Source organism: Gossypium hirsutum, chromosome A01 (genome assembly GCF_007990345.1).
Source record: "Gossypium hirsutum isolate 1008001.06 chromosome A01, Gossypium_hirsutum_v2.1, whole genome shotgun sequence".
Classification (NCBI taxonomy): domain Eukaryota; kingdom Viridiplantae; phylum Streptophyta; class Magnoliopsida; order Malvales; family Malvaceae; genus Gossypium; species Gossypium hirsutum.
Window position 1 is genome coordinate 25,463,635 of NC_053424.1, and position 26,994 is coordinate 25,490,628.

Here is a 26,994-nt window from a genome sequence, read left to right on the forward strand (position 1 = left end):
TTGAATTAAATTTGATTAAAATGGATTGAATTGATATATATTTTAAGAATATATTGATTATTTGAATTGGAATGAATATATATGTGCAAATATAATAATTGAATATTGGTTGTATTTGGAAAGTGAAATTAAACCCTATTAACTGTATTGGGCTGAGTCGAATATAGATGGCATGTCATAGGATAAGAAGTGTTCAGGGAATTCTTCGACTTCGAGTCGATGAGGCACTGGGTGCCAATTTACTTCGGTTTAACTGATAAGACACTGGGTGTCAAATTTATATAGCACTGGGCGTAGTTATTACTTCAGATTTATCTGATGAAACACTAGGTGCCAAACTAGTGTGTTGGTTAAATTCGTGTATCAATCTGAGTCTGAGTCATGTTAATAGGGGTAATTAAATAAAATAGTACTATGATTGATATTGGATGATATTGTATGTGAAATGAAAATAGGATAGTGAATTGAAACATGAAAATGAGACACATGAATTACGTATTCATGAATTGGATATGGATTGAATAATATTATTGTATAAATGATATATATATTAAATTGTGAAAAGCTATTATATAGCAAGTGATGAGATTTGAGAATGGTATGAAATGATGTATTTATGAATTGAATATTGAAAGGCTAATGCCATTGTTTGAATAAATGTAGTCTTAAATATTCAAATGTGCTTATAATTAAAATATGCATATTATATTATCATGTCATTAAATATTCGGATTATAGAAATACCACTGAGTTTTACTCAGCGTACGATTTTGTTTTTCGTGCTCAAATTAGGTATAGTGATTTTGAAGAGTTGTAATTAAGGTTGTGAGCATCCATCTCATCATATCCACAAGTGTCAAGAGGGTATGTTTCAAAATTTTGAATAGAATGACATGTACTTAGGAAGATCAAGTGTGTTCCAAGTAGTAGGGACTGAAATATAAGATATGAAAACTTTTTTTTTAATGTTCAAATATATTAGTGATTAGCCAAAATCATTTTGGCACCAAATGTAATATCCCTATATCAGGTTCCTTGGGTTGAACCGGGTATAGAGGTGTTACAGTTTAGCTCCATTCATTGGGATATGTTGGTCTGCTAGAAAGTGTTAGCTAAATGCTACACTTTTGGGGTGTAAACGGTGTAGTTTCCAAGGAAGTGATCCAAGTTAGGATTTAGTGTGAGTAGGTGATATTATTGCTATTATTTTTGAATTGTGGGAATAAGGCAATGTGGTAGAATTTTTAGTTGATTATTAATGTCTCAAACGATTGCTATGTTTTTAGACATATAGGACTCGATGGTTGTTTGTTATTATATTATTGGTATTGTTTTGGTTTGAATTATTGATGTTGCTTTGAACAGTAAGTATGGTCATTTTGATGTGGAATAAGAAAGTTGCGGATGCATATTGAAGTCGAAAATATTTGAATGAGTTATATGCCCTGTCTTGCTATGATTTTCGTTGAAAGGTACAGAGGTATCGATAATCGGGGCATAAGTATCGATACCTCCATGTTGAAATGAATATGCAGGAAGTTAGTAGCTTAAATTGGTATCGATACCCTATCACGAGTATTGATACTTGGAGTAAAAATATAGATACTTTTACTTTGTATCGATAATTTGCTCGGTGATTAAAATTTGAGGAAAAATAGAATGCTAAAAAGGTACCAATTTTCTTAATGGTATTGATACCTTTCTTCTTAAATATCAATACATATGATTGAGTATCAATACTTATGTGTTTATCTTTGGAAAATTTTTAAATGATCTTTAAGCATGATTTTAAATTGTTACTAATGACGATTAATGGTTGTTAAGTCGTTTGAATGTTGTCTAATGTGTTTTAAATTCAATACTCCTATAAATGTTTGAATGTGACGATGGTTGTACGTAAATGTGACTATGCAAATATGTATGAAGATGTGATGTTTGCTGTGGCGTCTTGTAACACCCTCATCCAGTATCCGTCGCCGGAATAGAGTACGAGGCATTAACGAGAAGTACGGAACACTTACTGATAATTTAAATATATTTTCAAAACAACTTGTCTCGATTTCATACTATTTCATATTTAAGCTTTACTCACCAAAGTATTTGAAATATCATCTTTATGCAAATAGCACACATGAGGTACATAATTCCATAATTATGAATGAACACATTTATCAAACATATCCTATATTCATATATCAATATCTCATGTCTCCAAATATCAATAACCGTCATTTTTCTTGTTTTTTAGATAAATATGTGTAACCATTCATAAGCATGCAATTCACTGTTTCTTCCTGTCAATCACAATTTCAAATGGCAAATTCATGTGAATGAGCTCAACCTCATTAGCTGTTTAAATTCTGTCACTTTGATTCACATACTCATAATTTACAAACATAACCTATCAAAAACAACCTCTGAATGATGAAATCACATAATTGAGCTCAATTTCAATTTTCACTAAAATCTATCATATAAATTCAAATAATAATTACCAAAACTTTTTTAAATTGGAGAACGTCTTACGTTCATTAGTCTGCACGAGTATGCACTGAATTTCACTGATAATCACTGATGCTGTAACATAACTATGGTCTTTTCACTAAATGCCATAGCCCAGCTATGGTCTTATACGAAAATCACTTGTCCACTTCTCACTGATCAAATTACTTATTATCAAATTAAGAAACATCTTATGAAATTGAATACGTCATTGCTCAGGGCCACGATTCACAACTCAGTATGATTTTCCTCATTGAAATACTATACCTACATTTCACAACTCGGTATGGAAAATGCCATACCTACGTTTCTTAACTTAGTATGGATAATACCATACCTACATTTCACAACTCAGTATGGTTTATTCCATACCTACGTTTCACAACTCGGTATGGATGATACCATACCTACGTTTCACAACTCGGTATAGATGATACCATACCTACATTTCACAACTCAGTATGGTTAATATCATACCTATGTTTCACAACTTAGTATGGTTAATACCATACCTACGTTTCACATTTTGCCATGGACCAACCATAGTCTTTTCCGTCAATTCATCTTTTCACTGAACTGAAGTGCTCAATTTGATCATATATTCAATTTTCATGCTTTTACATTATTCAGGATTTTAACATCAATACATATGAAATAACACATCATGAAATTTATAAAATTAACAAATGGTCACTAAAATTTAGTTATATAAACTCACAAGTTCAATTTTTGTATTATAACGATAATCATAATTTCATAATAAATATTTCAAATAAAACATTATATCATTTCTAATTCAACAGTTATCGATTATAATCGGGCATGTGATCAATTTATACACAAGTCATTCATATATATATTTATTTATTTTCCTCCTCCTCCTCTCCATCCACATCCTTAGTATAAATAACACACTTGTAAGTAACATTATCCATAATTTTCACTATTTACTTATGTGAATATTCAAGCTATCCATCTGTGTCATAGTCACTAAATTATTTTTATCTTGAGCTACAGAACTCCAAATTAAGATCCGCTAATTTTCCATGAAACTAGACTCATGTATCTTTTTACCATAAAATTTTAATAATTTTTGGTTTAACCAATAAGTACAATTTATTCTTTAAATTCACCTTTGTTCTGCTGTCTGACAGTTCCAACCCGTCTTCACAAGAAATTAATTATCTCCTCGTACAGGATTCTAATGATGTTCCCGTTTGTTTCTATTTAAAATAGACTCATTCAAAATTATAACCATAAATATTTAAGCCATAATTATTTTTATCAAATTTTTAATGATTTTCCAAAGTCAGAACAGGGGAACCCAAAATCATTCTGACCTTGTCTCACAAAATTTATTATATCTCATGATTTATAATTCCATTGCTTACATAGTTTCTTCTATAAGAAACTACAATCAATAATATTTAATTTCATATGTTATTCATCCTCTAATTCGATTTCTACAATTTTTGGTGATTTTTCAAAGTTAGACTACTGCTGCTATCCAAAACAGTTTTAGTGCAAAATGTTGATTTCCATTTTGCCCCAAATTTCATAGTTCATACAATTCAATCCTTGCTCAATTAACCCCTAAATTGAGCTAATTTTTCTCATTTAATACTTTATTCTATCATTTTAAACTACTTCATAACCCTTGAAAATCAAAACTTTAGCACTAGACCTTAATTCCAAACTCTTTCACTATTAGGTCCTAAAACTAATTTCTATCAATTTTACTTGATAAAATCATCATATATCAAAATTAAAGGTTCAATTCTATGTTTATTCATCATATTATTCCAACACTCACCCATAACAACTTTAAAAATTAGCCATGGACTTAAAAACTAATGACATAGTAAGTTAGACCCAATTGTAAAAGTCCAAAATCTTAGAAATTTCAAGGAGAAAGCAAGAATTAAACTTACATGGAGCTAGAATATTAAAACCAGCTTGAACTCACTTCCATGGTTGTTTTTCAGCTGATCAAAATAAATAAAAATGAAGAGAATTCTAGATATTCCAATTTGGTCCCATTTTTATTTAGCTAATTTTGGTAATTTTCCAAATCTGCCCTTCTTTCACCCTTTTCCTGATTTTTCTCAGCTATTGCCACCCAAAATATCTCCTTTGGGCTTATTTTCACGTTAGGTCATTCCTCATTTGACAATTGAGCTATTTAATCCTTTTAGCAACTTTTAGATCTTTTTCAATTTAGTCCTTTTTATTTAATTAACAATCCAAACGTCAAAATTTTCTGACGAAATTTTAATACTACCTCACTGACACTCCATAAATATTTCTAAAAATATTTATGGCTCAGTTTATGAAGTCGAGGTCTCGATACTTCATTCTCAACCCAATTCACCTAAGTAATTCTTTTAAATCACCAAATTCACTAATTCAAAAATACTTCTATATTCACATTTGACTCATAGGTATTAATTTATTAAATTTTTGACTCACTCATCGGATTTAGTGATCTCAAATCTCTATTCCCGACAACACTGAAAATTAGGCTGTTACACGTCTTGTTACTCGAGCTCGGTTATTAGGCCGGGTATAGGGTGTTACTGATAACTTTTGAAAAAAGTTATATTTTGAACCTCTAAGCTTGACTAAATGCCTATACTTAAGTAAATATATTTTCATTTTTAGGTTATTTTTAGAATATTGCATAATAACGCTTGGATGGTGCCTTAAATGTCATTTCATGTTATTTTTACTGTTGGGAATAAAAGAATTGATTGTTGTATAAAGCAAGTGTAGGAAAGATGAAGAAAAGGAGAAAAATGAGGAAGAGAATGAAGGAAGTGAAATATTGTCATGGCAAAATGTTGGATGGATTGCAAACACAAATGTCATGGCAATTCTTGGAAAATGCTAACGCGGCACTCAGTCCTCTTCACTCTCAGGCAACTGGATGTGTACCAGATAAATCCACCTGAAAGAGAGGGAGAAAAGTGAGTGCTGAGAAAGGGGGACCTACCCTATAAAATATGAAAGAGAAAAGAAAGAAAAGAAGATTTTTGGATGGGAATTTTGGGATGAGGATTTTTAGAGGGGCATTGAGAGAGCAATTTTCTCACCAGAAAAACTCATGAAAAATTCCAGAGAAAATGGAGAGGGTAGCAGCTTAAAAGGAGAGTAGAGATGCAAGGAAAAGAATGAGCAATCAGCCTTGGGTCCTGCACGATTCAACAACGTCGAAGTGAAAGCTAGAGTTGAAAAAGCTTCTTGCAGTTCTACCTTCATTTTGTTAATTAATTTTTGTGATAGCTAAACTATTAATGATGATGTTGAATGTTATTCTGATTTTGAATTTTAAATCCTAACCCATGAGCTAATTTCATTTGGGATGAAATTATTAGATCTATTTTGATACATTTAATGATCATGGTGATATTTTGAGTAGATCTACTGTTTTATTCGGTTTGGATTATTTTAAACATATGCATGCAAGCTCTAGACATAGATATTGTATGGTATATCCTTAGACTTGATTTAATTCTAAATATGTTAAATAAGTTAGATTGTAATAAAATGATACGAGTGAGTACTCGCGAATACTCATAGCACTTTAAACACAGAGTTATGATTTATACATAGTAAGGAAGAATATTGTTAGGTATTGTTCTTGAGACTTGTAGACATAAAAAGACTTAGAATGATAACTTTAATTCTAGATCTCGAAAGAAACAGAATGTAGTAGTTATATTCTAAGAAGTAATTTGGTTAAGATTTTTCCATGACATTGTTATGTTATTAAGATATAATCCAAGTAATTCCAACCTTCCCATTCAGCAGCATTAATCATCTCAACTTTGTCTCATAGAATTTCCATAGCATTTTATTCATTATTTGATTTTTATATTTCATACATTAATACTTCACTTCAAATCATTATTCTAATTACCTTGCCATAAGCTTAATTAGTATAGTTTATAGTGATAACTCAACATATTTTTGTTAGAGTATGCCCAAAGACCAATCATGAGATGATTGTAATAACATACTTGTTTTGCCTCGTTTATTAATATAAGACATTGCCATTATTATTTCAGTTTCTTTTTTGTGTATATAAATAAACTGTTTTATAATAATGTCCTGAGAATAATATGATTATTCTGAAAAGGTCCTTAGTCGAGTATTATTGTGGGCTTGGACAATAATAATGCATTAAGACTAACATTTACTTTTTATTGATGACAAAGTATTGTCATTGACATGAGATGTCAAAATCAATACATGGGTATGCGTGTTAGAAAACAACATATTGGATTGACCCGTTATGAGTATGTTTCTTGGATTATTATGTAATAGTCACAATATTACTCATAGTGATTACTATGTATACGATCCTCAAACTTAAGATTATCATTATCCCAACATCATGAGTCATATATTTTGATACAGTCAAACGTCCAGCGTAGCTGCTTGTTCTATAAAGGTTGATGTTAGATATACCACAATCTATGCAGTGGGATATGGTTGATCAATATAGGATTTGTCCCTTCTACATAATGGGATCAATATCTTAGGCCACTTGATTGAGTGAGACTAGAAATGCATGGTCATGTTCGAATAAGTTTAAATAATATATCATACTTATTTGTTTATCATAGTCTACTCAGGATATCAAGAAACATTAGATGGACTATGCAAGTGTGACTATTCCATGACTTGTGTCCATTTTAGATATAAAGGATAAAAGGATTTAATACATGAAGGGTTAATCACAAAGAGGCTATGTACTTCTTGTAACTTAGGTAGCAATGATGCATTATTCGATGCCACTCATTGTTTGTAATATTAGAATCATTCTAGTATTACTACTAACATTACAAGAACTTACAGGGTCACACCCAATGGTTGAAACGAACAGAATCCAAACATAGTTGGTATTGTTTTTTGGCTGTCATATGAATTAAATTGATTATAGAATTAATTTAATTAGGCAGTTAAATATCAAACGAATTATATGTACAAGTATGTTGTACACATAATGAGAACATGGTTAAATTAATATATATGAATTTGATTCGTATAAAATTTAACTAAACATAATTTACTGAAATCCTTGTTATAATTATTGTAATTGTAATTTATGATCGAATATTATTATAATTATTGTAACTGTAATTTTGTCGATCAAACATTATTATAATTATGTTAATTATAATTATTATATTTGGTTAATTATTATAATGAATTTTGATTCATATTAAGATATCAACATTCCCAAATTAGGAAATATAGGGTTTTTAAGAAAAACCTTATATACCCGAAATATAGCGTATGAGGTCGAGTAGTCGTCAATGAGTTTTTCTCTCTAAAAAAGTTTAAGAGAGTTCTTGTTGTTCGTTGCCACACCAAGTGGATTACATAGAGGCTGAAAATTTTCGTAGCGGCTTGGAATCGGCATACAATTGCGTAATCAGTTTCACAACCGTTATCTTTGAATTTCCAGATGATTAAAGGTAATTGTTCATACCCTTCTCACCCCGATTCGTTCTTCACACATGGATCCTTGGATGTGATCACTGGATTTATTTTTCTGCTGCGCTATGGAGTGTACCAGTGTTCCAACAATTTTTACCTATTCCGATCTCTGTGGAAACGACTTCACTTATCACTTTATTACTTTATTCGAAGTGTATACTTGCACATTCGCATTACATATTCACATGCGATAGTTACACATGACCTATTTTTAATAAAGTTGTTAAATAATCAAAAGGCATAAGAAGAAGAAGACCAAGATCCGCTAACTATAAGAGTTAAGACCCATCAATATAATTGATCACCACACTCCAAACAGGGATGGGAAGGGGAGTGATAAGGTCGAGATTGGATGAATGCCATAAGATAGAGTCTTGATAAGTTCGAATAGGTGTTCTAATATAACAAAGAGAATAACTCTCAAAATATTATAATTTTGTCAAAAGATCTTCAACAACTTACAAATGAAAACTATTTATATACTAGCCCAAGCAAGTGAATAGCCACAAACCGACCGTAAATAATGTTTATGCATACAAGCCATCAATGTACCAAAGAAGGTTCATATATGTGCCCATTCAAGGAATGACCGAATGGTCATGATCTTCCCCCTAGTCATTCACATTTTAATAGAATATTATCCCCTTGGTTGTATGTTCATGCATGATAGAGTTCTTTGAATCTTTGAAAAGCCAAATACGTGGCTCTTGAATGTGTATGCATCCACAAATTCATTATTGCAACATTTAATTCGTTCACCCTCCCTTGGATGTGCATATATCAATAGAATAAACACTTTAATCCCCTTTTGTTGTGTTATCCATTCATGGAAAGTTTATACATTAAATTTAGCCATACATTCATTTGCAGAAACCTTGAATCTATGATAGAATATGAAGAGTTACATGGTCTTGGTTGAGTATATGAATTTATGGGTGCATGTATTTGGAATGGAATACAAGCAGTCACAAGGGCATATATGACCAGCCGAATGTACCTAAAAACATTATAAATTGGCATAAAAAACACAACTTCAAAACAAAACACAAACATGAAAAACATAAGACAAGACAACAGAATTAACACATATCTTAACATACGAAATACTTAAACAAAGAAATAAAAATACATATGTTGAAGATACTAGAAAAACATACTCAATCATATCATATGCAATCACATAAGATTAAACATGACATACATATGACATACAACATATTTTATATTTATAAAACACATATAAACAAATAAACATGTGGACATGACATAAACATAAATGATATTTAAGTGTATATATATTTTAATTTTTTCCCATTTGTTGGGAAACATTTATTTTAATTTTTTAGTGTATTTGATGTATTATATTTTTTAAATTTATTTTTATATAAAATGTAACGGCCCGAAAGTCAATGGTGTTGAAAAGTGTGATTTCAGGACCCCGATTCCTTATACCGAACTCGTAAATATTTTTTATTAAATATTTACTGAGTTATGTTAGAAGTGAATTAAATTTTGATTGGGTAATTATATCGAATTAGGACTTATTTAGCGTATAGAGATTAAATCGCGTAAATGATAAAAGTGTGAATTATTATTAAATTATAAGATAAAACATAGCTAAGGGACTTAAAAAGCAATTATACCTTTTTATTGTAGTGGACGGTCAAAAGATACATTATTTATATATATAAGATATATATGTTATATTAATATATGTTATAAAATCATATTATAATAAAATAAAGAATTAATAACATGTAGGAGGATAGTAAAAGAAACCATTTTCTCTTTTTATTTTCTTCATTTCGAAACCAATGTGAAAGGGGAGAAACACACACGGCCTAGGGCTTAATTTTTCAAGCAATTTAGTCCTTTTCTCGTAAACTTTATGTTTTCGGAATCTCGATAATATAAGCTACTTGACCCATGTCCTATTTTTCAGTACAATGTTACCATTATTGAATAGTTAAAGTTTTAGGGACCAATTTGATAGATTTTTATGTTAGAGGTGAAAAAGGACTAAAGTCAATTATTGATTTTGTGTAATAGGGACTAAATTGAAAAAAATTCAAAATTTTGGGGTAAAAATGAGAAATAGGGAATTCAATTTGGCTTAGAGTGAAATTGGTATAAAAATTTAAGGTTAAATGTGGAAGTTACGTTAGTCCCGGCTTTAGGGACTAAATTGAATAAAATGAAAAAGTTTCATATATTAGCAATTGAATGTGAAATTGATAAAATGTGTTGCTTGTTTTATTCGGTAGCTAACGTCGACCTAGATTCCTCGAAAAATAAAGGAAAAGATAAAGTCGTCAATGAATAGCTCGGAGCTCATGATTTGTGTTTCTATAACCCGAACCAATTATAAATTGATACATATTGATTTGCTCATTCATGGTAAGATTATAAGGTGAGAATTCTTGTGCACTTGAGATGATTTGAATCAAATAACGATTATGAGGATTGAAATGAATATGTTTGATAAATATGTGTATTTTTGTTAATTATGAAAATTGAGTATGAATTGGGATAATTATAACTTCTATATATATTGAATAAATGTTTACTTGATTGAAATAATTGTGAAATTGAGACATTAGTTATTATTGAATTATGAAACGAAGACCATATTAACTGTTCGGGCAGAGTCGTATATAATTAGCATGCCATAGGATAGGAAGAATTTAGGGATTTCTTCAACTACGAGTCGATGAGGCACTGAGTGCCAATTTGCTTTAGTTTAACCGATAAGACACTAGGTGTCAAATTTATTTATAGCGTTGGGTGCAACTACTTACTTCAGATTTATATGATGAGGCACTGGTGCCAAATTGGTGTATTGGTTGGATCTATGTATTTGTCCTGGTTCAAGTGGTGTTAATAGGGGAAGTAAATGGTGAACTAGAGTTAATGACTTGAAATGGCAAATGATATTGAAATAAAATGCTATTGAAATAGCAAATGTTATGAAATGAAATGAAATTTAATATGGAAACCAAAATAGTGATTGGATATGTGAATAAGTAATGAAGAATTTTTATGTATGAAATGAATTGAACCATGGTTGATATGATCATTGTATACATGAAATTGGATTTGGGGTACCGTATGTTATGTGAATTGAATTTGCCATGTATTTAGCAATAGTGAAATGTATTTGGTTGAATATTGTCTATATAAATTTGCATATTTGAATTGATATTAGCATGGCATCATCTAGTTATAAATTGAGTTATACTCAGCATACATTTTCGTTTGTCCATGCGCAGGTAAGGTACTATTCAGTTCGTATGTCAATTCAGCATCTGGCAACAATCCCGAACTTAAGTGTTGGTAATGCTTTTAATTCGATTTTGGCATATACATAAGGAATCTTGTGTTTGGAATGTTGGTTTTGTAGTTTGATGGTATTTTGAATCTTGTTGCCCTTATAAATTATGTAAATATGTATAGCATTTTAGCAATGGTCATTTTGTTGATAGCTTGATAGTGGTTTGGTTATTTGCTAAGTGTTTTCATGGATGAAATTAGTTATATGTTAGGCATTATGTTTGATGGATGTTTGGATTTGGTTTGATGCATAATATGTCTAAATTATGTTTTAGCATAAAATTGATTAAAGTCATGTTTACACTTATGCTTTACTTTAATGTGTTAATTGTTCTTGTACATGTTTGGTTTCGGTTATTTGGATGCCATTGAAGGCATAATGGTATGTTTGAGTAAGATTATTTGTTTAGGCTTGCATTATTGATTGAGGTACCAATTGTGGCATATTGGTTAGGCACCTAGGATGATTGTGATAAATGATGTTTTTGACTTGTTTTGGATATCTTTGAATAGGTTGAAATGTAGTCTAAATGGAAACTTGGGACTTAAGCAATGTAGTCTAAATGGAAGCTTGGGACTTAATCATTCCATGGTTGTATAGCTTGGTTTAAAATGCACTTTTTAGGTAAACACGGGTTGACACACGGTCTACCACACAGTTGTGTGTCCCACACAATCATCCGACATGACCATGTAACCTATTTAATTTTGGTGTAGGTTTGTCCACACAGTCTCAAGGAGTTACATGGTCTGGAGAGAAGACCGTGTGACCCTATTTTTGAATCGTATACGACTTGGCGACACAACCGTGTGACCCTATAATCAAATTGTACATGATTTGGCCACACAACCATGTTCTTGAGCCACATAGGCTAAGCTTTGTCACATAACCTGGTGACACAACCGTGTGGCCCCAATTTCACATGGCTTCAAATTGTTACATGATTTTCTCACACGGCCATGTGACCCAACCACACGACCTCAACCCTTCCACACGACCTTGGGACACAGCCATGTGTCCTCTGTTTTCGTATTTTTCTTATCTTTTTAAATTTGTTTTAAATAGATCCAAAATGATTTCCTACTTAGTTTTAATTTTCCGTAAGCTCGATGTTAACTCGTAACTGATTGAAAGACATGTTAATTTATTTAATTATGATTTGTTTGATATTTAATTGAGATTTTTAGATTATAATTTGTAGGGGTGTGCAAAATTCGGGTAAAACCGAAAAAATTCGGTTAAACCGAAAAAATTAATAAAAAAATATCTAATATAAATAGGCCCAATTCATTTCATGCAATCCTACAGACCCACATCAGATTATTTGAATTACCCAATTCATAATTACAGAAACTACCCAACCCAACCCAATTATGAATTACCCAACTCAACCCATCTTAAAAATTACAATTAATTTAATAAATAAAAATAAAAATATAAAAAAGTCTAAAACTAAAACTAAAAGTCTAAAGTAAACCCAACATTAGTCGGTAGTCAACAGAGAACAGGCGAAAGAAAAAAAAACCCTTAAACTTCAAATCCCTAATTGAACCAGGCTAGTCACCTTCCATCCGGCACTCCGGCGTCTACCAGGTCACCATCCATCACCGCCGTCTACTTCTATTTCTAGTATTCATCTCAACTTTTATCAGATACATTAGATACTAGATAGTGTGAATGTGTGATGTTTTAGTTTGTCTTAATGTTCTAATACAGATACTGAGTCTGACTTCTCTTCTCTAGCTTCTACAACCCGCCATCTGCTTGACTTCTCTACCCCCCACCACTCTGTTCTCTTTCACAACCATTCATTTTCGATCTCAAAAGGCTTTTTCCAAGATCTGCCTCTTCTTTGTCGGTGACTTCTCTGTTTCAATTTCTTTTATTTTACTTCTTTAGTCTGTTTTTTTTCCTTTTACTTTGATTTGTTTAGATCAATATGTTAAATACCCACATCCCCATTCTCTCTCGTCAAGTCCTCTTCTAGTTCACAACCTGTTATAATTCCCACTAATTCTTTTTTTTTTAGATCCATTGATTTCATCTTTCTTTTTCTTTTTCTTTTTTTTTATCAAACAAACATATTATTCCATCACTTTATGCTTTTTAAAACAAGATCATTTGTATTATAATCAACTTGTTGCCTTTGCACCTCATCTTTATTCTATTCATTGTTGCAAAACAAAATTAAAAGCTTAATTGCTAATTTTCTTGGTAAATGAATAAAAAAAATAAACACTGTTAAATATACTTACAATGATAAATCCAGTAATTCATATTGGAAACTGTTATATATATAATTAAGTTGGGTAGGGTAGATAAAATGTGTAGATTTGTTGTGGTACTGGGTGGGTAAATTTGAAGTGTAAAAGTGAGCCCAATTAACTAAGGAAAAGTGGGGTATGATTGGTATAAAAGACAAAGACATTTACTTACAAACCCAAAATTCCATTTTTTTAACACAGATAAGTGAAAGTCAAAATCTAAAGAATAATATATTAAAGATTGAAACTTAACAATAACTTTGGTAAATTACAGAAAAAATTTAGTTCAATTATCTAATGCTATTAGACCTTCTGATAAATCATTAACTTAAAAACCAACGCTTCAATACTTCAATAATTTCTATGCAAACAATTAATTTTTAAAAATAGATCATTCAAGCTGGATTCATTATTTTTGCAATCTGCTTTTGTTTTATAATGTTTTTTTCCTGGAAAATGTGTTTGGTGAATGAACAATAAAAGTTGTTTTTTTTGAAACATGTCTTGTATCACTGTACATACTTTTATGCTAGAACTTGTATGCTAGAAATGTATAAAAGCAGAATTTATTTCTCTAAAACTCAACATCAAAATATGTTTAATATTATAAATGTATTTTAATTTATATATAATTTTTTTCTTGCAGAATGTCTACCGAACCAACATCTATTGAGGGTAGTGTTACACCTCCTACTTCGATAGATTCTGAAAATTCGGGAGTTAGAGCTTCAAGCCAAATAAAAGGGGCTATTGGGAAAAGAAAAGCCACTCCTCAAAGGTCAGAAGTTTGGTCATACTTCACTAAGATTATTAATAGTGAGGGTGCAAGTAAGGCTAAATGTAATTATTGTCAAAAGGAATTTTGTTGTGATATGAAAAAAAATGGTACAGGGTCATTGAAATATCATATTAGTTCATGTAAGAAAAATCCTAGTAATGTTGTTGACACTAGTCAAGGACAACTAGTTTTACCTAGAAAGGGAGTTGAAGGGGGGAAGGGCATATTTCAACTTGGAGATTTGATCAAGAAGCATGTAGGAAAGGATTAGCACAAATGATTGTGATTGATGAATTACCTTTCAAGTTTGTTGAAAGTGAAGGCTTTAAGAAATTTATATTTGTGGCATGTCCTAGGTTTCATATTCCTTTATGAACTACTATGACTAGGGATGTTTATCAATTGTATTTAGATGAAAGGGTCAAGATAAAACAACTTTTGAGAAGTTCTTGCTCTAGAGTTTGCTTAACTACTGACACATGGACTTCTTTGCAAAGAGTTAATTATTTGTGTATCACTGCTCACTTTATTGATAACGATTGGAAATTGAATAAAAAGATTTTAAACTTTTGTCCAATTTCTAGTCATAAGGGTGAGTAACATTGGGATGGTGATTGAGAAATACTTGTTGAATTGGGGGATTGATAAGTTGTTTACTGTTACTGTTGATAATGCAAGTTCAAATGATGTTGCTATTGGTTATTTGAGAAAGAAATTTAACCCTCGAAGAGGTTTAGTTCAAAATGGTAAATATCTTCATATGAGATGCATGACACACATTGTGAATTTGATTGTTGTTGAAGGCTTAAAGGAAATGAATAAATCTGTTGAACGTGTTAGGGGGGCTGTTAGATATGTGAGACAATAGGGGGGCTGTTAGATATGTGAGACAATCTCTAGCTAGATTACAAAAGTTTAAGGAGTGTGTTGTGGTGGAAAAGATAGAGTGCAAGAAGATTTTGTGTCTTGATGTTTGTACTAGGTGGAACTCGACCTACTTAATGTTAAACACTGCTCAAAACTTTGAGAGAACTTTTGAGAGATTTGAGGAGCAAGATACAAACTTTAGGGCTGAACTTAAAAGGGGAGAGGGTTGGCCTAGTGTGGATGATTGGACTAATGTTAGAGACTTGAGGGATTTCTTAGAACACTTTTATGAAGTCACTTTGCGTATATCTGACACTTCATATGTCACATCCAATAATTTTTTTGATGAGCTTTCTGAAATTGATATTTTTTTACGAGATGCTCAGTTAAATAGTAATGTTGATTTCAATGTTATGGCCATCATGATGAAAGAGAAGTATGATAAGTATTGGGGTGATATTGATAAAATGAATTTGCTTATGTTTGTTGCTTGTGTTTTAGATCCTAGACAAAAACTAAGTATCTTGAATTTGCATTTAGTGAAATGTCTAGTTTTGAAAAAGCTTTTGAAATGATGCAAAAATTGAAGGAATCTTTGTATGAATTGTTTGATGAGTATAAGCTTCACTTCATAGTATTTGTAGCCAATCGAGTGTGCCAACACATGTTTCTCTTGGTGAACCACAACAAAAAATGAAAAGGCGAATGCAAGCTTTGTATAAAAAGCGTGAGTTGGAAATTTGTGGAGAGGATAAAACATCTGAGTTGGATAAATATCTAATGAGGCTAATAAGGAATTTGTTGAAGATTTTGATATTTTATTGTGTGGAAAGTGAATAGCCCTAGATTTCCCACTCTTTCAAAAATGGCCAGAGATGTGTTAGCTATACCGGTTTCTACGGTTGCTTCAGAGTCTGCATTTAGCACCAGGGGACGTGTGCTTGATCAATATAGGAGTTCTTTAACTCTTAAAATAGTACAAGCTCTTGTGTGTACTCAAGATTGGATTCGAAAATCATCATTACAAGAAGACATCAAAAAGATTAAAGAACAAATCCAAGAGTTTGACAAGATTGAAAATGGTATATTTATTGTTTTATTTTAATGGTTTCAATTTTTTTTATCATATCACTGCTACTTATTTATTTGATTTAATGTTTAGACTTTTCTTGGAATGCATCAGAGCCTACCTAAATTCATGAGCTTTCGTGAGTTGAAGGGTATGCTTACTATCTTATTTTTGTTAACTTATAATCTATTCGTTTGTTTATATTATTTGATTTTTATTAAATGCATATATTTAATATTTCTATTATATGCTAAATTGTTGTACATATTTTTTTTTGTAGATTTATTAGAAAAGGAGATCTTTTGGAGAGAAGAAATGGATACAAATGGAAATATTAAAGACTTACATTTCAATTATGTGTTAATTTCAAGACTTATGTAATATTTTTAATTATGTAGTGATTCATAAACTTATGTAATATTTTTAATTATTCATAGACTTATGTAATATTTTTAATTATTCATAGACTTATGTAATATTTTTAATTATGTAGTGATTCAAAGACTTATGTAATGTTTTTAATTATGTAGTGATTCAATTCGGTTAATTCGGGTAATCGATTAATTTGGGTAATCAGTTAATTCGATTAATTCGGTTAATTCGTTTAATTCGGTTAATTTTTAACCAAAAATAAAAAAATATAATTTTCGGTTAATTCGGTTAACCGACCAAATTAATCGAAAATTTCGGTTCAGCTAATTTTTTTGAAAAAAATTCGGTTCGGTTAACGGTTAAAAATTTTGAAAGGTCGGTTAATTTGATTAATGATATTTCGGGTCGGTTAACCGAATGAACACCCCTAATAATTTGTTTGTAAATGTTTGGTATTTAGTTGTAGTATCCTATTGACTGGGTCTAGTAACCGGACTGGGTGAGGGGTGTTACATTAAAAATAGTAATTAAAAAATTTTAATACGGGTGGACCATTATCGGGTTTTAACATTTTTCTCCAGGCTGGCTTGGGGAAAATTTCAGATCTATTTTTTGGGTCGGGCCAGAGCCTAGAAATCAAGCCTAAAATTTTTACTTAGCTAGGCTTGAACTCGACCTAGCCTGGCTCGATCCATGGATAACTCTATAATATTTATATTAATTGAAATGATCTAGACATATAAGGCAAGTTTGGTTTAATGAATAATAGTTGAAGGAAGATTATAAAATGATCTAAAATACACATTTGTATTTTTAGAATGATCATGATCCAAATTTGTTATGATTATTGTTGGAACTCGTGAAGAGATCAAAATATATTTTCCTAATTTTTTTCGTCACTCATGACTTCTAAAAGAATGATGATATAAATATTTAGCAAATCTGTTAATGTGATAATTTGAAAAACTAGTATTTAAGATTGGAAATGTAGAATATGAGGTATTGTGTGATGTTGTCATGATAAGGAGTAAATATGCGTTGTAATCTTTTTCTTTTAATTAAGGGTTTGTCTTTATGAGTTTTCCTATAAAATAGATTTTTTATATTAAGAAGGTTTTAACGAGACATATTATTTACTAATGAACATTTAAGGAGAATGTTGTAAATAGAAATAGAATTTTATTTCATTTATATTTTTTTATTTCTATAAATATAAACTTTAGAGAAGTATCGTAAATATTTTATTAATCAATAGAATTCATAAATTCTCTTTTGTTGTCATATTTATTTTCCCTTTGTTATTTATTTCATAACAAATGTTTTTTTCCTTATTTTCAAATATCTCACACTCATCTTGCGTGTTTTAACATTGGAAACGACAGCCCTTTACGTCGTTCCACTTCTCGACCTTAATTTCCACGGTCGTGGCGTAATACGCACCCATCGAATCAAAACACTTCTTCATATCTGCTTTCATCACAACGTCGCGTGCAAGTCACCGTAAGACATGTTACGAAGCGGTGTTCTTCACGGATTCGCCCAAGCGCGTAGATATTACCCAACCGGATAATAATCTTAAGAATCCGTCCAACAGTAACTATAGTCGGACAGCAAATTACTCTCTACTTACTAACATAAGCCGTAACCTATCCCTCCATAATTTTTCTTTCTTTTTACTACCTTTTGCTTATATTTTGGTTTTTTTCACCAAACTTATATTTCCCCTCTCTTCACATTTTCCTTTTTCTCACCTCGCTTAGCGCAACCAAAGCACAAAAAGAAAAGGGTTAAACCAAAAACAAAAAACAGCAGCAAGGGTTTTCCTTTGGTTTTCGTCTCTCTTTCACCGATCATCCATGGCTCATACCTCTGCTTCCGATTCCCGCCGCCACCTCACCGTCAACCCTCACCATCCGATCTCCAAAGGTAGTTTACCTCACCGATTTCCTTTCCCCTACCACCATTTAGGGATTAACACCTTCTTGCATTCCTCTTCTCTAAAACCCTACCTCTTTCCATTTCCTGTTTTGCTCATATTTGTTTCTGATATTTGAACGCATTATTGTAGATTCAGTGGTTTTACGAGATTGCTCTGTGTGTGTGTTAAATTTTTTTAGTTTGTTGCTTCGAAGTTAGGGTTTTTGTTTTATCATCTGGAAATGGAAGGTTCTCTATATCTCTTTTCTTCTCTTCTCTCTGTTGCCTTTTCTTTGTGGTTAAGCAGGGCGCGCTTTAGTATCCGACATACCGCTTTTGTTTTATATTTTTTCAATTTGAAAAGTACGATTTGATAAGGATGTACGTACCGAAGTTGTTCTATTTATTATTTTTTCTGATTAATTCAACTCAAAACTGGTACTGGACATACTTCTTCAATTTATTTTCTAGCACATTTTTATTTTCGTGCAGTCATTGATTCAAATGCTATGATTTATGTGATTATATAAAAAAATTTGTATGGTTGTTTACTCCATTTATAAATGGCACATTAGCTTTGTACTGACAATTGATTGTGCAGTTTTTGTCTTGTTAGCTTTCATCAATACATTTTATTGAGTCATTCCTTTGGTTTATCAATATTTTGAAATGCTGCATTTGAAAGTTGATTGAGGCTTTGTAAATTATGTATTTCTAGTCTTAACGCATTTGTTTGTCATTGTTTCACGCTTTGTTTTTCGTATTCAATGATAAATAATGTGGCAGTTTCACACATGGCAAGTTCGGTCATTTACCAGAGTTCTTATTGGAAAAAATTATGGGCTTGGATCATTGCTAGTGTACCTGTTGTGCTCTGTCTTTGAACGGGACTAAGGATTTTGATTTTAAATACTTGCTTTGAGTATCTGCCATGTTTCTAATTGATGCTGCTGTTGTTTTATGTAGATGTTCAAGGATCTGACAATCCTATTCCGCTTTCACCACAATGGCTTCTTTCAAAGCCAGGGGAGAATAAGCCAATGGGAACTATGGTATGTTATTATTGTTTTTGTGGTAGCTATATAATTCTGTTATCTGGATCAGGGTGTCCTTCTTCATTTATAGGCAGGTTTTATGTTGTGTGAGTGCTTTCTACATCATTTTATTGACATATGGTTCTCATCTCTAGAATTAGTTAATCTTCTGTTCAATATTCTTACAGTCTCATATTTTTCCCCTTGATTTTAAATCACCGATGCAGGAAAATCATCCTGTGCCATATCCTGCTCATGGAGGTCGCTCTGAAGTCATTAAGCCATCAGGAAATGGCGAGGGGATGCATGGTACCCCAAAAAAGGATGTTTTTAGGCCATCCTTACTTGATATGGAAACTGGCCGTCGAGACCGCTGGCGTGATGAAGAACGAGATAGCCATTCAGCTCTGCGCAAAGATCACTGGAGGGATGGAGATAAAGAGCTCAGTGATACCCGCAGGATGGATCGATGGGCAGATAACTTGCCTTCAAGACAATTTGGAGAAGCACGCCGTGCACCCACTGAGCGGTGGACTGATTCAGGTAACAGGGACTCAAATTATGATCAAAAGCGTGAGAGCAAGTGGAACTCACGCTGGGGGCCTGATGATAAAAATAATGAAAGGTCACGAGATAAGTGGGTAGACTCTGGAAGAGATGGTGATATGCTTCTTGACAAAGGGTTGCCCCATCTTTCTAGTCATGGGAAGGATGTGAAGGAGGGGGATCACTATCGCCCATGGAGATCCACCTCTTCTCAAAGTCGAGGAAGGGGAGAGCCTCCACATCACCAGGCACTAACTCCAAGCAAGCAGGTTCCCACCTTTTCCTATGGCAGAGGACTTGGAGAAAGTCACACTTCACCATTTTCTGCTGGTCATGGAAGGGGAAGTTCTGGTGGGAACACAGGGGCCAGTATACCTTCTCACCATCAAACTCTGGGAAACATATCTAACAGGAGTGAAATTGACCATGGAGAGCCATCCCCTTTACGGTATAGTAGGAAAAAATTACTTGACTTATACATGAGGACTGACATGAGAATTTACCAAAATCTCGTAGAAGAGCTTCTATCAGTTCCTTCACTTACACAAAATGAATCACTGGAACCACTAGCTCTTTGTGCTCCCAGTTCTGATGAAATGGTAATTTCTTTTTTAATTTTTTCACTTATTAGGATGGTAAACATTGATTTGGAGTCCTCGGTTGATTTTATTGCTTCTTTGATAGCTTGTTCTAAAGGGAATAGACAAAGGGGACATAACTAGTAGTGGTGCTCCTCAGATGCCAAAAGATGGGTCTGCCAGTCGGAACTCTACAGAGTTTACTCATTCAAGAAGGAATAAGATTGGTATTCAACAAGTGCAAGATATATCTACTCTATGTGTATATTTTTGAAATTTTTAGTGTCTAATTTCTTCTGGAACATGTTTATGTAGGCTGTAGAGAAGATTTACCACCTGCTGTTGATGATTGTAAAGAGGAAACTTCTGACATTCCAAACAGCAGTTATTCACAGCTTGAAAAACATAAGGGATACCCAGATGCTAAATTCATATCTGAAGGTATAATTACATGAATCTTATAAGCATGTATTTGGTAACACCTCTGGCAACCATCTTGCAATTACTTAATTGGATGTGAGATGTATTCTCAATTGAAGCTTTTGAGCCACATGGGAAATTGTTTCATGGCTGCTTTTAAAGAATTAATACTGCATGGGTTGAAATTAAAAAGAGGACCCAGGTGGCGAACTTTAATCAGTTTGTCTGGGGGCTAGTTGAGTTTTGATGTGAGGAATGCGATAATTACTCATTATGGATTACATCTTTGTGTTGAATGGGTTGGTTGTTTAGTTTCCATGATTGCGATTTTTGTCAGCCAAAATTCAGCATTTCTGTAGTTTGAAATCCAATGCACTACATTGTATTTGGTATATTTGACATGGTACTCTCCTTTCTCAACTTATTGACTATGAGAATTGATATTCTATTCATTTATATTCTTGCAGACAATAAGGGTCTTTTTAAAAGGGATGAAGAGTTGCCTATAAGTAGGGAATCAAGCATACAAGTGACTAACTCTGTTAATCCTGGCACCATGTGGAGAACCTCTTCATTTGGGGAACGATCTCCTACAGTCTCCCATGACTTGAAGGAGATTCCAAATGATGCCAGGTCAAGGACCCCTGACATGAGCTGGTCACAACCACAGAAAGATATGATTAACCAACGAGAAAGCAATGTGTTGAATTCATCCTATGCTGGAGCTGAAGCAAATTGGCAATCTAGTGAGGATCCTATACTTAAGAGGCAGCCATCTGGAGTTTTGGCTAGGGAACCTGAACCTAGGAAGCTGCCTGCTCCGGAGGACCTTGTCCTTCACTACAAAGATCCTCAAGGTGAAATTCAAGGCCCTTTTTCAGGGATTGATATTATAAGCTGGTTTGAGGCAGGGTATTTTGGGATAAATTTGGAAGTTCGGCTAGCTAGTGCACCCAAGGAGTCACCGTTTTCCTTACTTGGTGATGTAATGCCCCACTTGCGAGCTAAAGCACGTCCGCCACCTGGATTTGGTGTGCCAAAACAGGGTGAACTCTCAGATTTGTCAAGCAGACCAAATTACAGTAGCCCTGGGAAAGTTCATGCTGGTGCAAGTGAGATCAATATGATCAGAAATGAGCCAAGGCCAGCAACAGAAGCTGAAAACAGATTTTTGGAGTCACTCATGTCTGGTGGCATGAGCAATCCATCTCAAGGTTGGGTTTTTACATAGACACTTACGTTTATTTATTTATTTACAGTATATAATTTTTGTTTGCTGAGCTCTGAAGGTATATTTCTAGGGTTCTAATACGTAAGGCTCTCCACAGTTTAATCAATATTTCTTCTAGTATTTTCTAACAGCCTGCCTAATGTCTTGTACGGTTTTGCTTTTAGGCCTGCAAGGATATGTTCCACAATTTTCAAGCACTGGATCCCAGAGGCTGCAAGCACCTACTCCACCTTCCTTGACAAGTTTGCTTGGTCAAACTATGGATAAGTCATCTGGTATTTTAAAACCTGAAAAGTTTATCCCCTCCACTTTATCTCAGGACTCCCAACTGCTAAACATGTTGCAGCAGCAGTATTTAATGCAGCAGCTGCAACCCCAGACACCGGTACCAACACCACAGATGTTGCTGCTTGAAAAGATCATGTTGCTTAAGCAGCAACAGAAACTGGAGGAACAGCAACAGTTGTTACGACAACAACAATTGCTTTCACAGGTTTTGCAAGAACATCAATCAAAGCAGCATTTCGGTGAACCCTCTTACGTACACTTACAGACTACTACAATACCAACAGGCAATTCATCCATGGACCCCTCTCGACTTCAGCCATCATTACAGAATGTCCTTCAGATTGGTTCGCAGATCTCAGGCAACCAAGATGAACATGCCCATAACTTCATGAATCTACCTCCACAAGTTTCCAGGGATTCCAGTTATGCTGTTAGTTCTGGATCCCCGCCTGTGCTTCTACCACATGAGATGCTCAGTAGTATCAATTGTCAGAAGAGCTGGGGGACTAATGCACCGGAACTGGTTAATGGCATCCAACGGCCTTTGCCAGTGACAACAATTGTTGAAAGCTCACCCTCATTGGAAGTGAACTTATCCTCCCAGGGGGCTTCTCTCGTGCAAGACCCTCTCGCTTCTGAATGTCATGCGCTTCCTATGGAGCAGCCATTGGATTATACTCAGAAGATTGATGAAATTGCACCAGTTGTACCTACTGTGGATGATGCAACCTGTGGAACCTTGGAGCACCATGAAATTGCTACTGCTAGAACCTCTAAAACTGATATACCTATTAACGAGGGTGTTAAATCTACTGATTCTATTGATGAACTGCTAGTTGGAAGAGAAAAAGGCAATGATCAGCCTTCTGTGGTGAGAGAAGCTAAGAATGTCGAAGCTCATGAGGTAAGAAAAGCTTCAGAAAAGAAGTCTAGAAAGCAAAAATCTAGTAAATCACAAGCTTCTGACCTTGCAAAGGGACTTCCAAAGGCTTCCTCTTTGGTGCAATTGAAACCATCTGAAACTGAAGAGCCAGTTGTTTGTGACTCTAATACTGCTGGACATAACATTGATGGGATGTCTCAAGGAAAGACGGAACAGAACAAATCCAGAAATGCCCCCATGGATTCTTATTATGCTAAAAGCTTTTCAGCTGCTAACATTGGTGTGTTGGATGATGAAACCAAAGAAACCAAGGGTGAGGCTAGACTTTCTAGTTTTCCATTGCAGAACCCAACTGTACATCCTGCAGTACGTGCATGGAAACCTGGTCCTGGTTTCAAGGCAAAGTCATTACTGGAAATTCAACAAGAAGAACAGAGGAAGGCTCAAACTGAAGTGGCAGTATCAGAGTTTACTTCTTCTGTCAACTCTCTGAGTTTGTCAACTCCATGGGCTGGGGTTGTCTCTAGTTTAGAACCCAAAGTTTCTAGAGAAAGTAAAAAAGATGCAGATATTTCTGAGTCAGCTATTGTGAAACCTGAAAGTTCTTTAAATTCAGCTAGTAAAAAGAGTCCATTACATGATCTGTTGGCAGAAGAAGTTTTAGCAAAATCTAGGGAAAGAGATGCAGATGTTCCTGGCACTATTTCTACATCTTCTGCCCATGTTACCACTACAAATGTCGAACCCACTGATAATGACAATTTTATTGAGGCTAAAGAAACTAAAAGGAGTCGAAAAAAGTCTGCCAAATCTAAGGGTACAGGAGCAAAAGTTTCCGGTCCTCCTAGTACTGCTGATGCGGTTCTTGTTAGTGCAAGTACTATTGAGAAAGTCAAAAGTTCTCGTCCAGCACAGGTGGAGAAGGAATTATTGCCTTCAATTCCCTCAGGTCCTTCTTTGGGAGATTTTGTACCTTGGAAAGAGGAGGAAGTAAACCCTTCCCCTGCTCCAGCTTGGTCTGCTGATTCTAAGAAACTTCCTAAACCCACATCATTGCGGGACATCCAAAAGGAGCAGAAGAGGAATTCCTCTGTCCAGCCCACAAATCCAATACCAACTCCTCATAAGTCCCAACCAAGTCATTCAACTCCTGCTGGTGTTTCATCTTGGTCCTTCACTGCATCTTCACCATCAAAGACTGCATCCCCGATCCAGATCAATTCTCATGCAACACAGTCAAAACATAAAGGAGATGATGACCTATTCTGGGGTCCAATTGATCAGACAAAGCAAGAAACGAAGCAGTATGTTTTCTTCCCCTATGCACCCAGCCTGCTCTTAAGAAGAAAATTAATAATAAAAGAATTCATACACACTGTCATGCACTTATTTCTTTTACTCTTGTGAAGTATTTTCTTCCTAGGGTGAATTGGAAATGGTGGGTCTTTGGTTATTTTAGCTGCACTCTAGCCTGCAAAGATAACATACTTAAGCTTCCTGGTTGCAGCTAAGTAATGTGGTTGGAGAGTGATTTTCTTCTAGTTAAAATTAAAATGAGAGTTTGATTTCAATTTAACAATAATTATCCTAACTTTTGAAGTGCTTTTTACTATTTTCAATCCCATCTAAAATTCTATTTAAGTTATACCTCCATGTGAGCTGAGAGCATTTGAAAAGTTTATCCTTGCTGACTTGATATTTAATGAGATTCATTTGTAATCACTATATGGGCATGTGAATGTTAGTTATATTTTGTTGTAAACAGAGGTGATTTCCCACTTCTTGCAAATGTGGGCGGCTGGGGAACAAAAAGCACTCCTGCTAAAGGAACTGCAAGTGGGGCATTAAGTCGACAAAAGTCAAGTGGCAGAGCTATTGAGCGCACTTTGTCATCCTCTCCTGCCTCTGCTCAGTCATTCCTTAAAGGCAAAAGTGACATGTTGACAAAGCATTCTGGTAAGTCATTTTAGAATGAGTAATTGGTCTTTGTATGTGTTTTTTTTTTGACTGCCTCGTAAAAATTAGAGATAATGAGGTTTAACTATCATGCAGAGGCCATGGATTTCAGAGATTGGTGCGAGAGTGAATGTGTTAGGCTTATTGGGACAAAAGGTATGGTATTTTGCTCCGTTCTTCCAAAATTATCCTATTTTAGGTGGAGATGATGTTTGTATGTTCTTTTCTTTCGGGAAAGTACAGGTCACAAAATTTTTTGATTTTAACTCCTCTTTTCAAGTCTTAGATGATATTCTGTCAATTATTGCTTGTCCCGACTCTCTGAAGCTGTAGCTGTAGTATTTGATAGATGCAAAGCGGGTTGAATATTCATTGAATGTTGGCATTTTAATCTTGTGTCTTTTCTTTTTTTATCCTTTTGCTAGATACAAGTGTCTTGGAATTTTGTTTGAAGCAATCTAGATCTGAGGCTGAAATGCTTCTGGTAGAGAACCTTGGATCATTTGATCCAAATCACGAGTTCATTGAGAAATTTCTCAACTATAAGGAATTGCTACCTGCTGATGTGATTGAGATTGCTTTTCAAAGTCGATATGACAGAAAGTTAACAGAGTTGGGCAGCGGATATGTGAACTCCAGCAATGCAAGTGTTGCTAATTTTGACCCAGAAGTTGGAGTTGGCCTAGATGGTTCCTCCACGGGGGGAGGCAAGAAGAAAGGGAAGAAAGGGAAGAAAGTTAGTCCAGCTGTTTTGGGATTCAACGTAGTGAGCAACCGGATTATGATGGGTGAGATTCAGACAGTAGAAGATTGAGAAATCTGGACTTTTTTTTGAGAGATCATAACGGATTTTTGAGACGTTGGGTCAGTTGTAAATACATTTGGGTTTTACTCTTTTGTAAATTGGCCAGCTAGGGTTTTATTTATTCCTTTGTTAACTTTGTTAGAGAGCAGGAGGAATTGAAACTGCTCAAGCGTTTTTGGAGTAAGGTCAATTGCGGTGAAAGTCGTCTATTTTTTGTTAAGAGGTTTATTTATAAAATAGCAACTTTGATCTCCAAAAAAAGGTCGACTACGGTGAGCAGTTTTTCTATGCGATCCGTGTGAGCCAGACTCATCCGAGTGACATTAGCAAACATCATTTTACATCTCCAATCGTTTAGCTACTTACGTCTGACAGGAGTAGGTGGGATCATTTTAGTTCATGGTGGGTTAATGTGTAGTCCTCCAAAAATACTTGGTAGTTGATTTGTTTTCTTTTATTTAGAAGGTATATGAATTTGTATTTTGTTAATTTGTCAAGAGTTAATGTATAGTTTGTTCCTTGTTAAAAAGTAGGATGTTTTGTTTAACTCTTTCTTTTGAAATGGTTTTAATAAGCACTTTCCATTAGAAGTCAAATTCAATGTAAATTTTCTTTCTTTTATTCTCAAATTTCATTTTTAATATTTTA

General features: G+C 33.7%; 1 protein-coding gene and 1 long non-coding RNA gene across 8 annotated transcripts; both read left to right on the forward strand.

The window, feature by feature from the left end:
- The first annotated feature begins 12,815 nt into the window (after positions 1-12,815).
- On the forward strand, positions 12,816-16,726 carry LOC107917550 (uncharacterized). 6 transcript variants are annotated; one of them, XR_005918244.1, is made up of 6 exons: positions 12,816-12,967; positions 13,055-13,196; positions 14,249-14,380; positions 15,883-16,329; positions 16,410-16,455; positions 16,597-16,726. It is a non-coding gene; the product is annotated as an uncharacterized lncRNA (long non-coding RNA). The 6 variants fall into 6 exon arrangements; XR_005918248.1 differs by having other exon boundaries at positions 13,055-13,192; XR_005918260.1 differs by having other exon boundaries at positions 12,816-12,931.
- A 1,676-nt stretch (positions 16,727-18,402) lies between these two features.
- LOC107918029 (protein ESSENTIAL FOR POTEXVIRUS ACCUMULATION 1) lies at positions 18,403-26,893 on the forward strand. Of its 2 annotated transcripts, none has more exons than XM_016847521.2 (10): positions 18,403-18,614; positions 19,572-19,657; positions 19,867-20,784; positions 20,870-20,990; positions 21,079-21,204; positions 21,651-22,397; positions 22,579-24,889; positions 25,351-25,541; positions 25,638-25,697; positions 25,967-26,893. In XM_016847521.2, exons 1-10 carry the CDS (start codon positions 18,545-18,547, stop codon positions 26,353-26,355), a joined length of 5,019 nt encoding a protein of 1,672 aa, XP_016703010.1. In that variant the 5' UTR covers positions 18,403-18,544; the 3' UTR covers positions 26,356-26,893. The 2 variants fall into 2 exon arrangements, with proteins under 2 accessions (XP_016703010.1, XP_040957102.1); XM_041101168.1 differs by having other exon boundaries at positions 18,404-18,614; positions 20,870-20,981.
- The last annotated feature ends 101 nt before the right edge of the window (positions 26,894-26,994 follow it).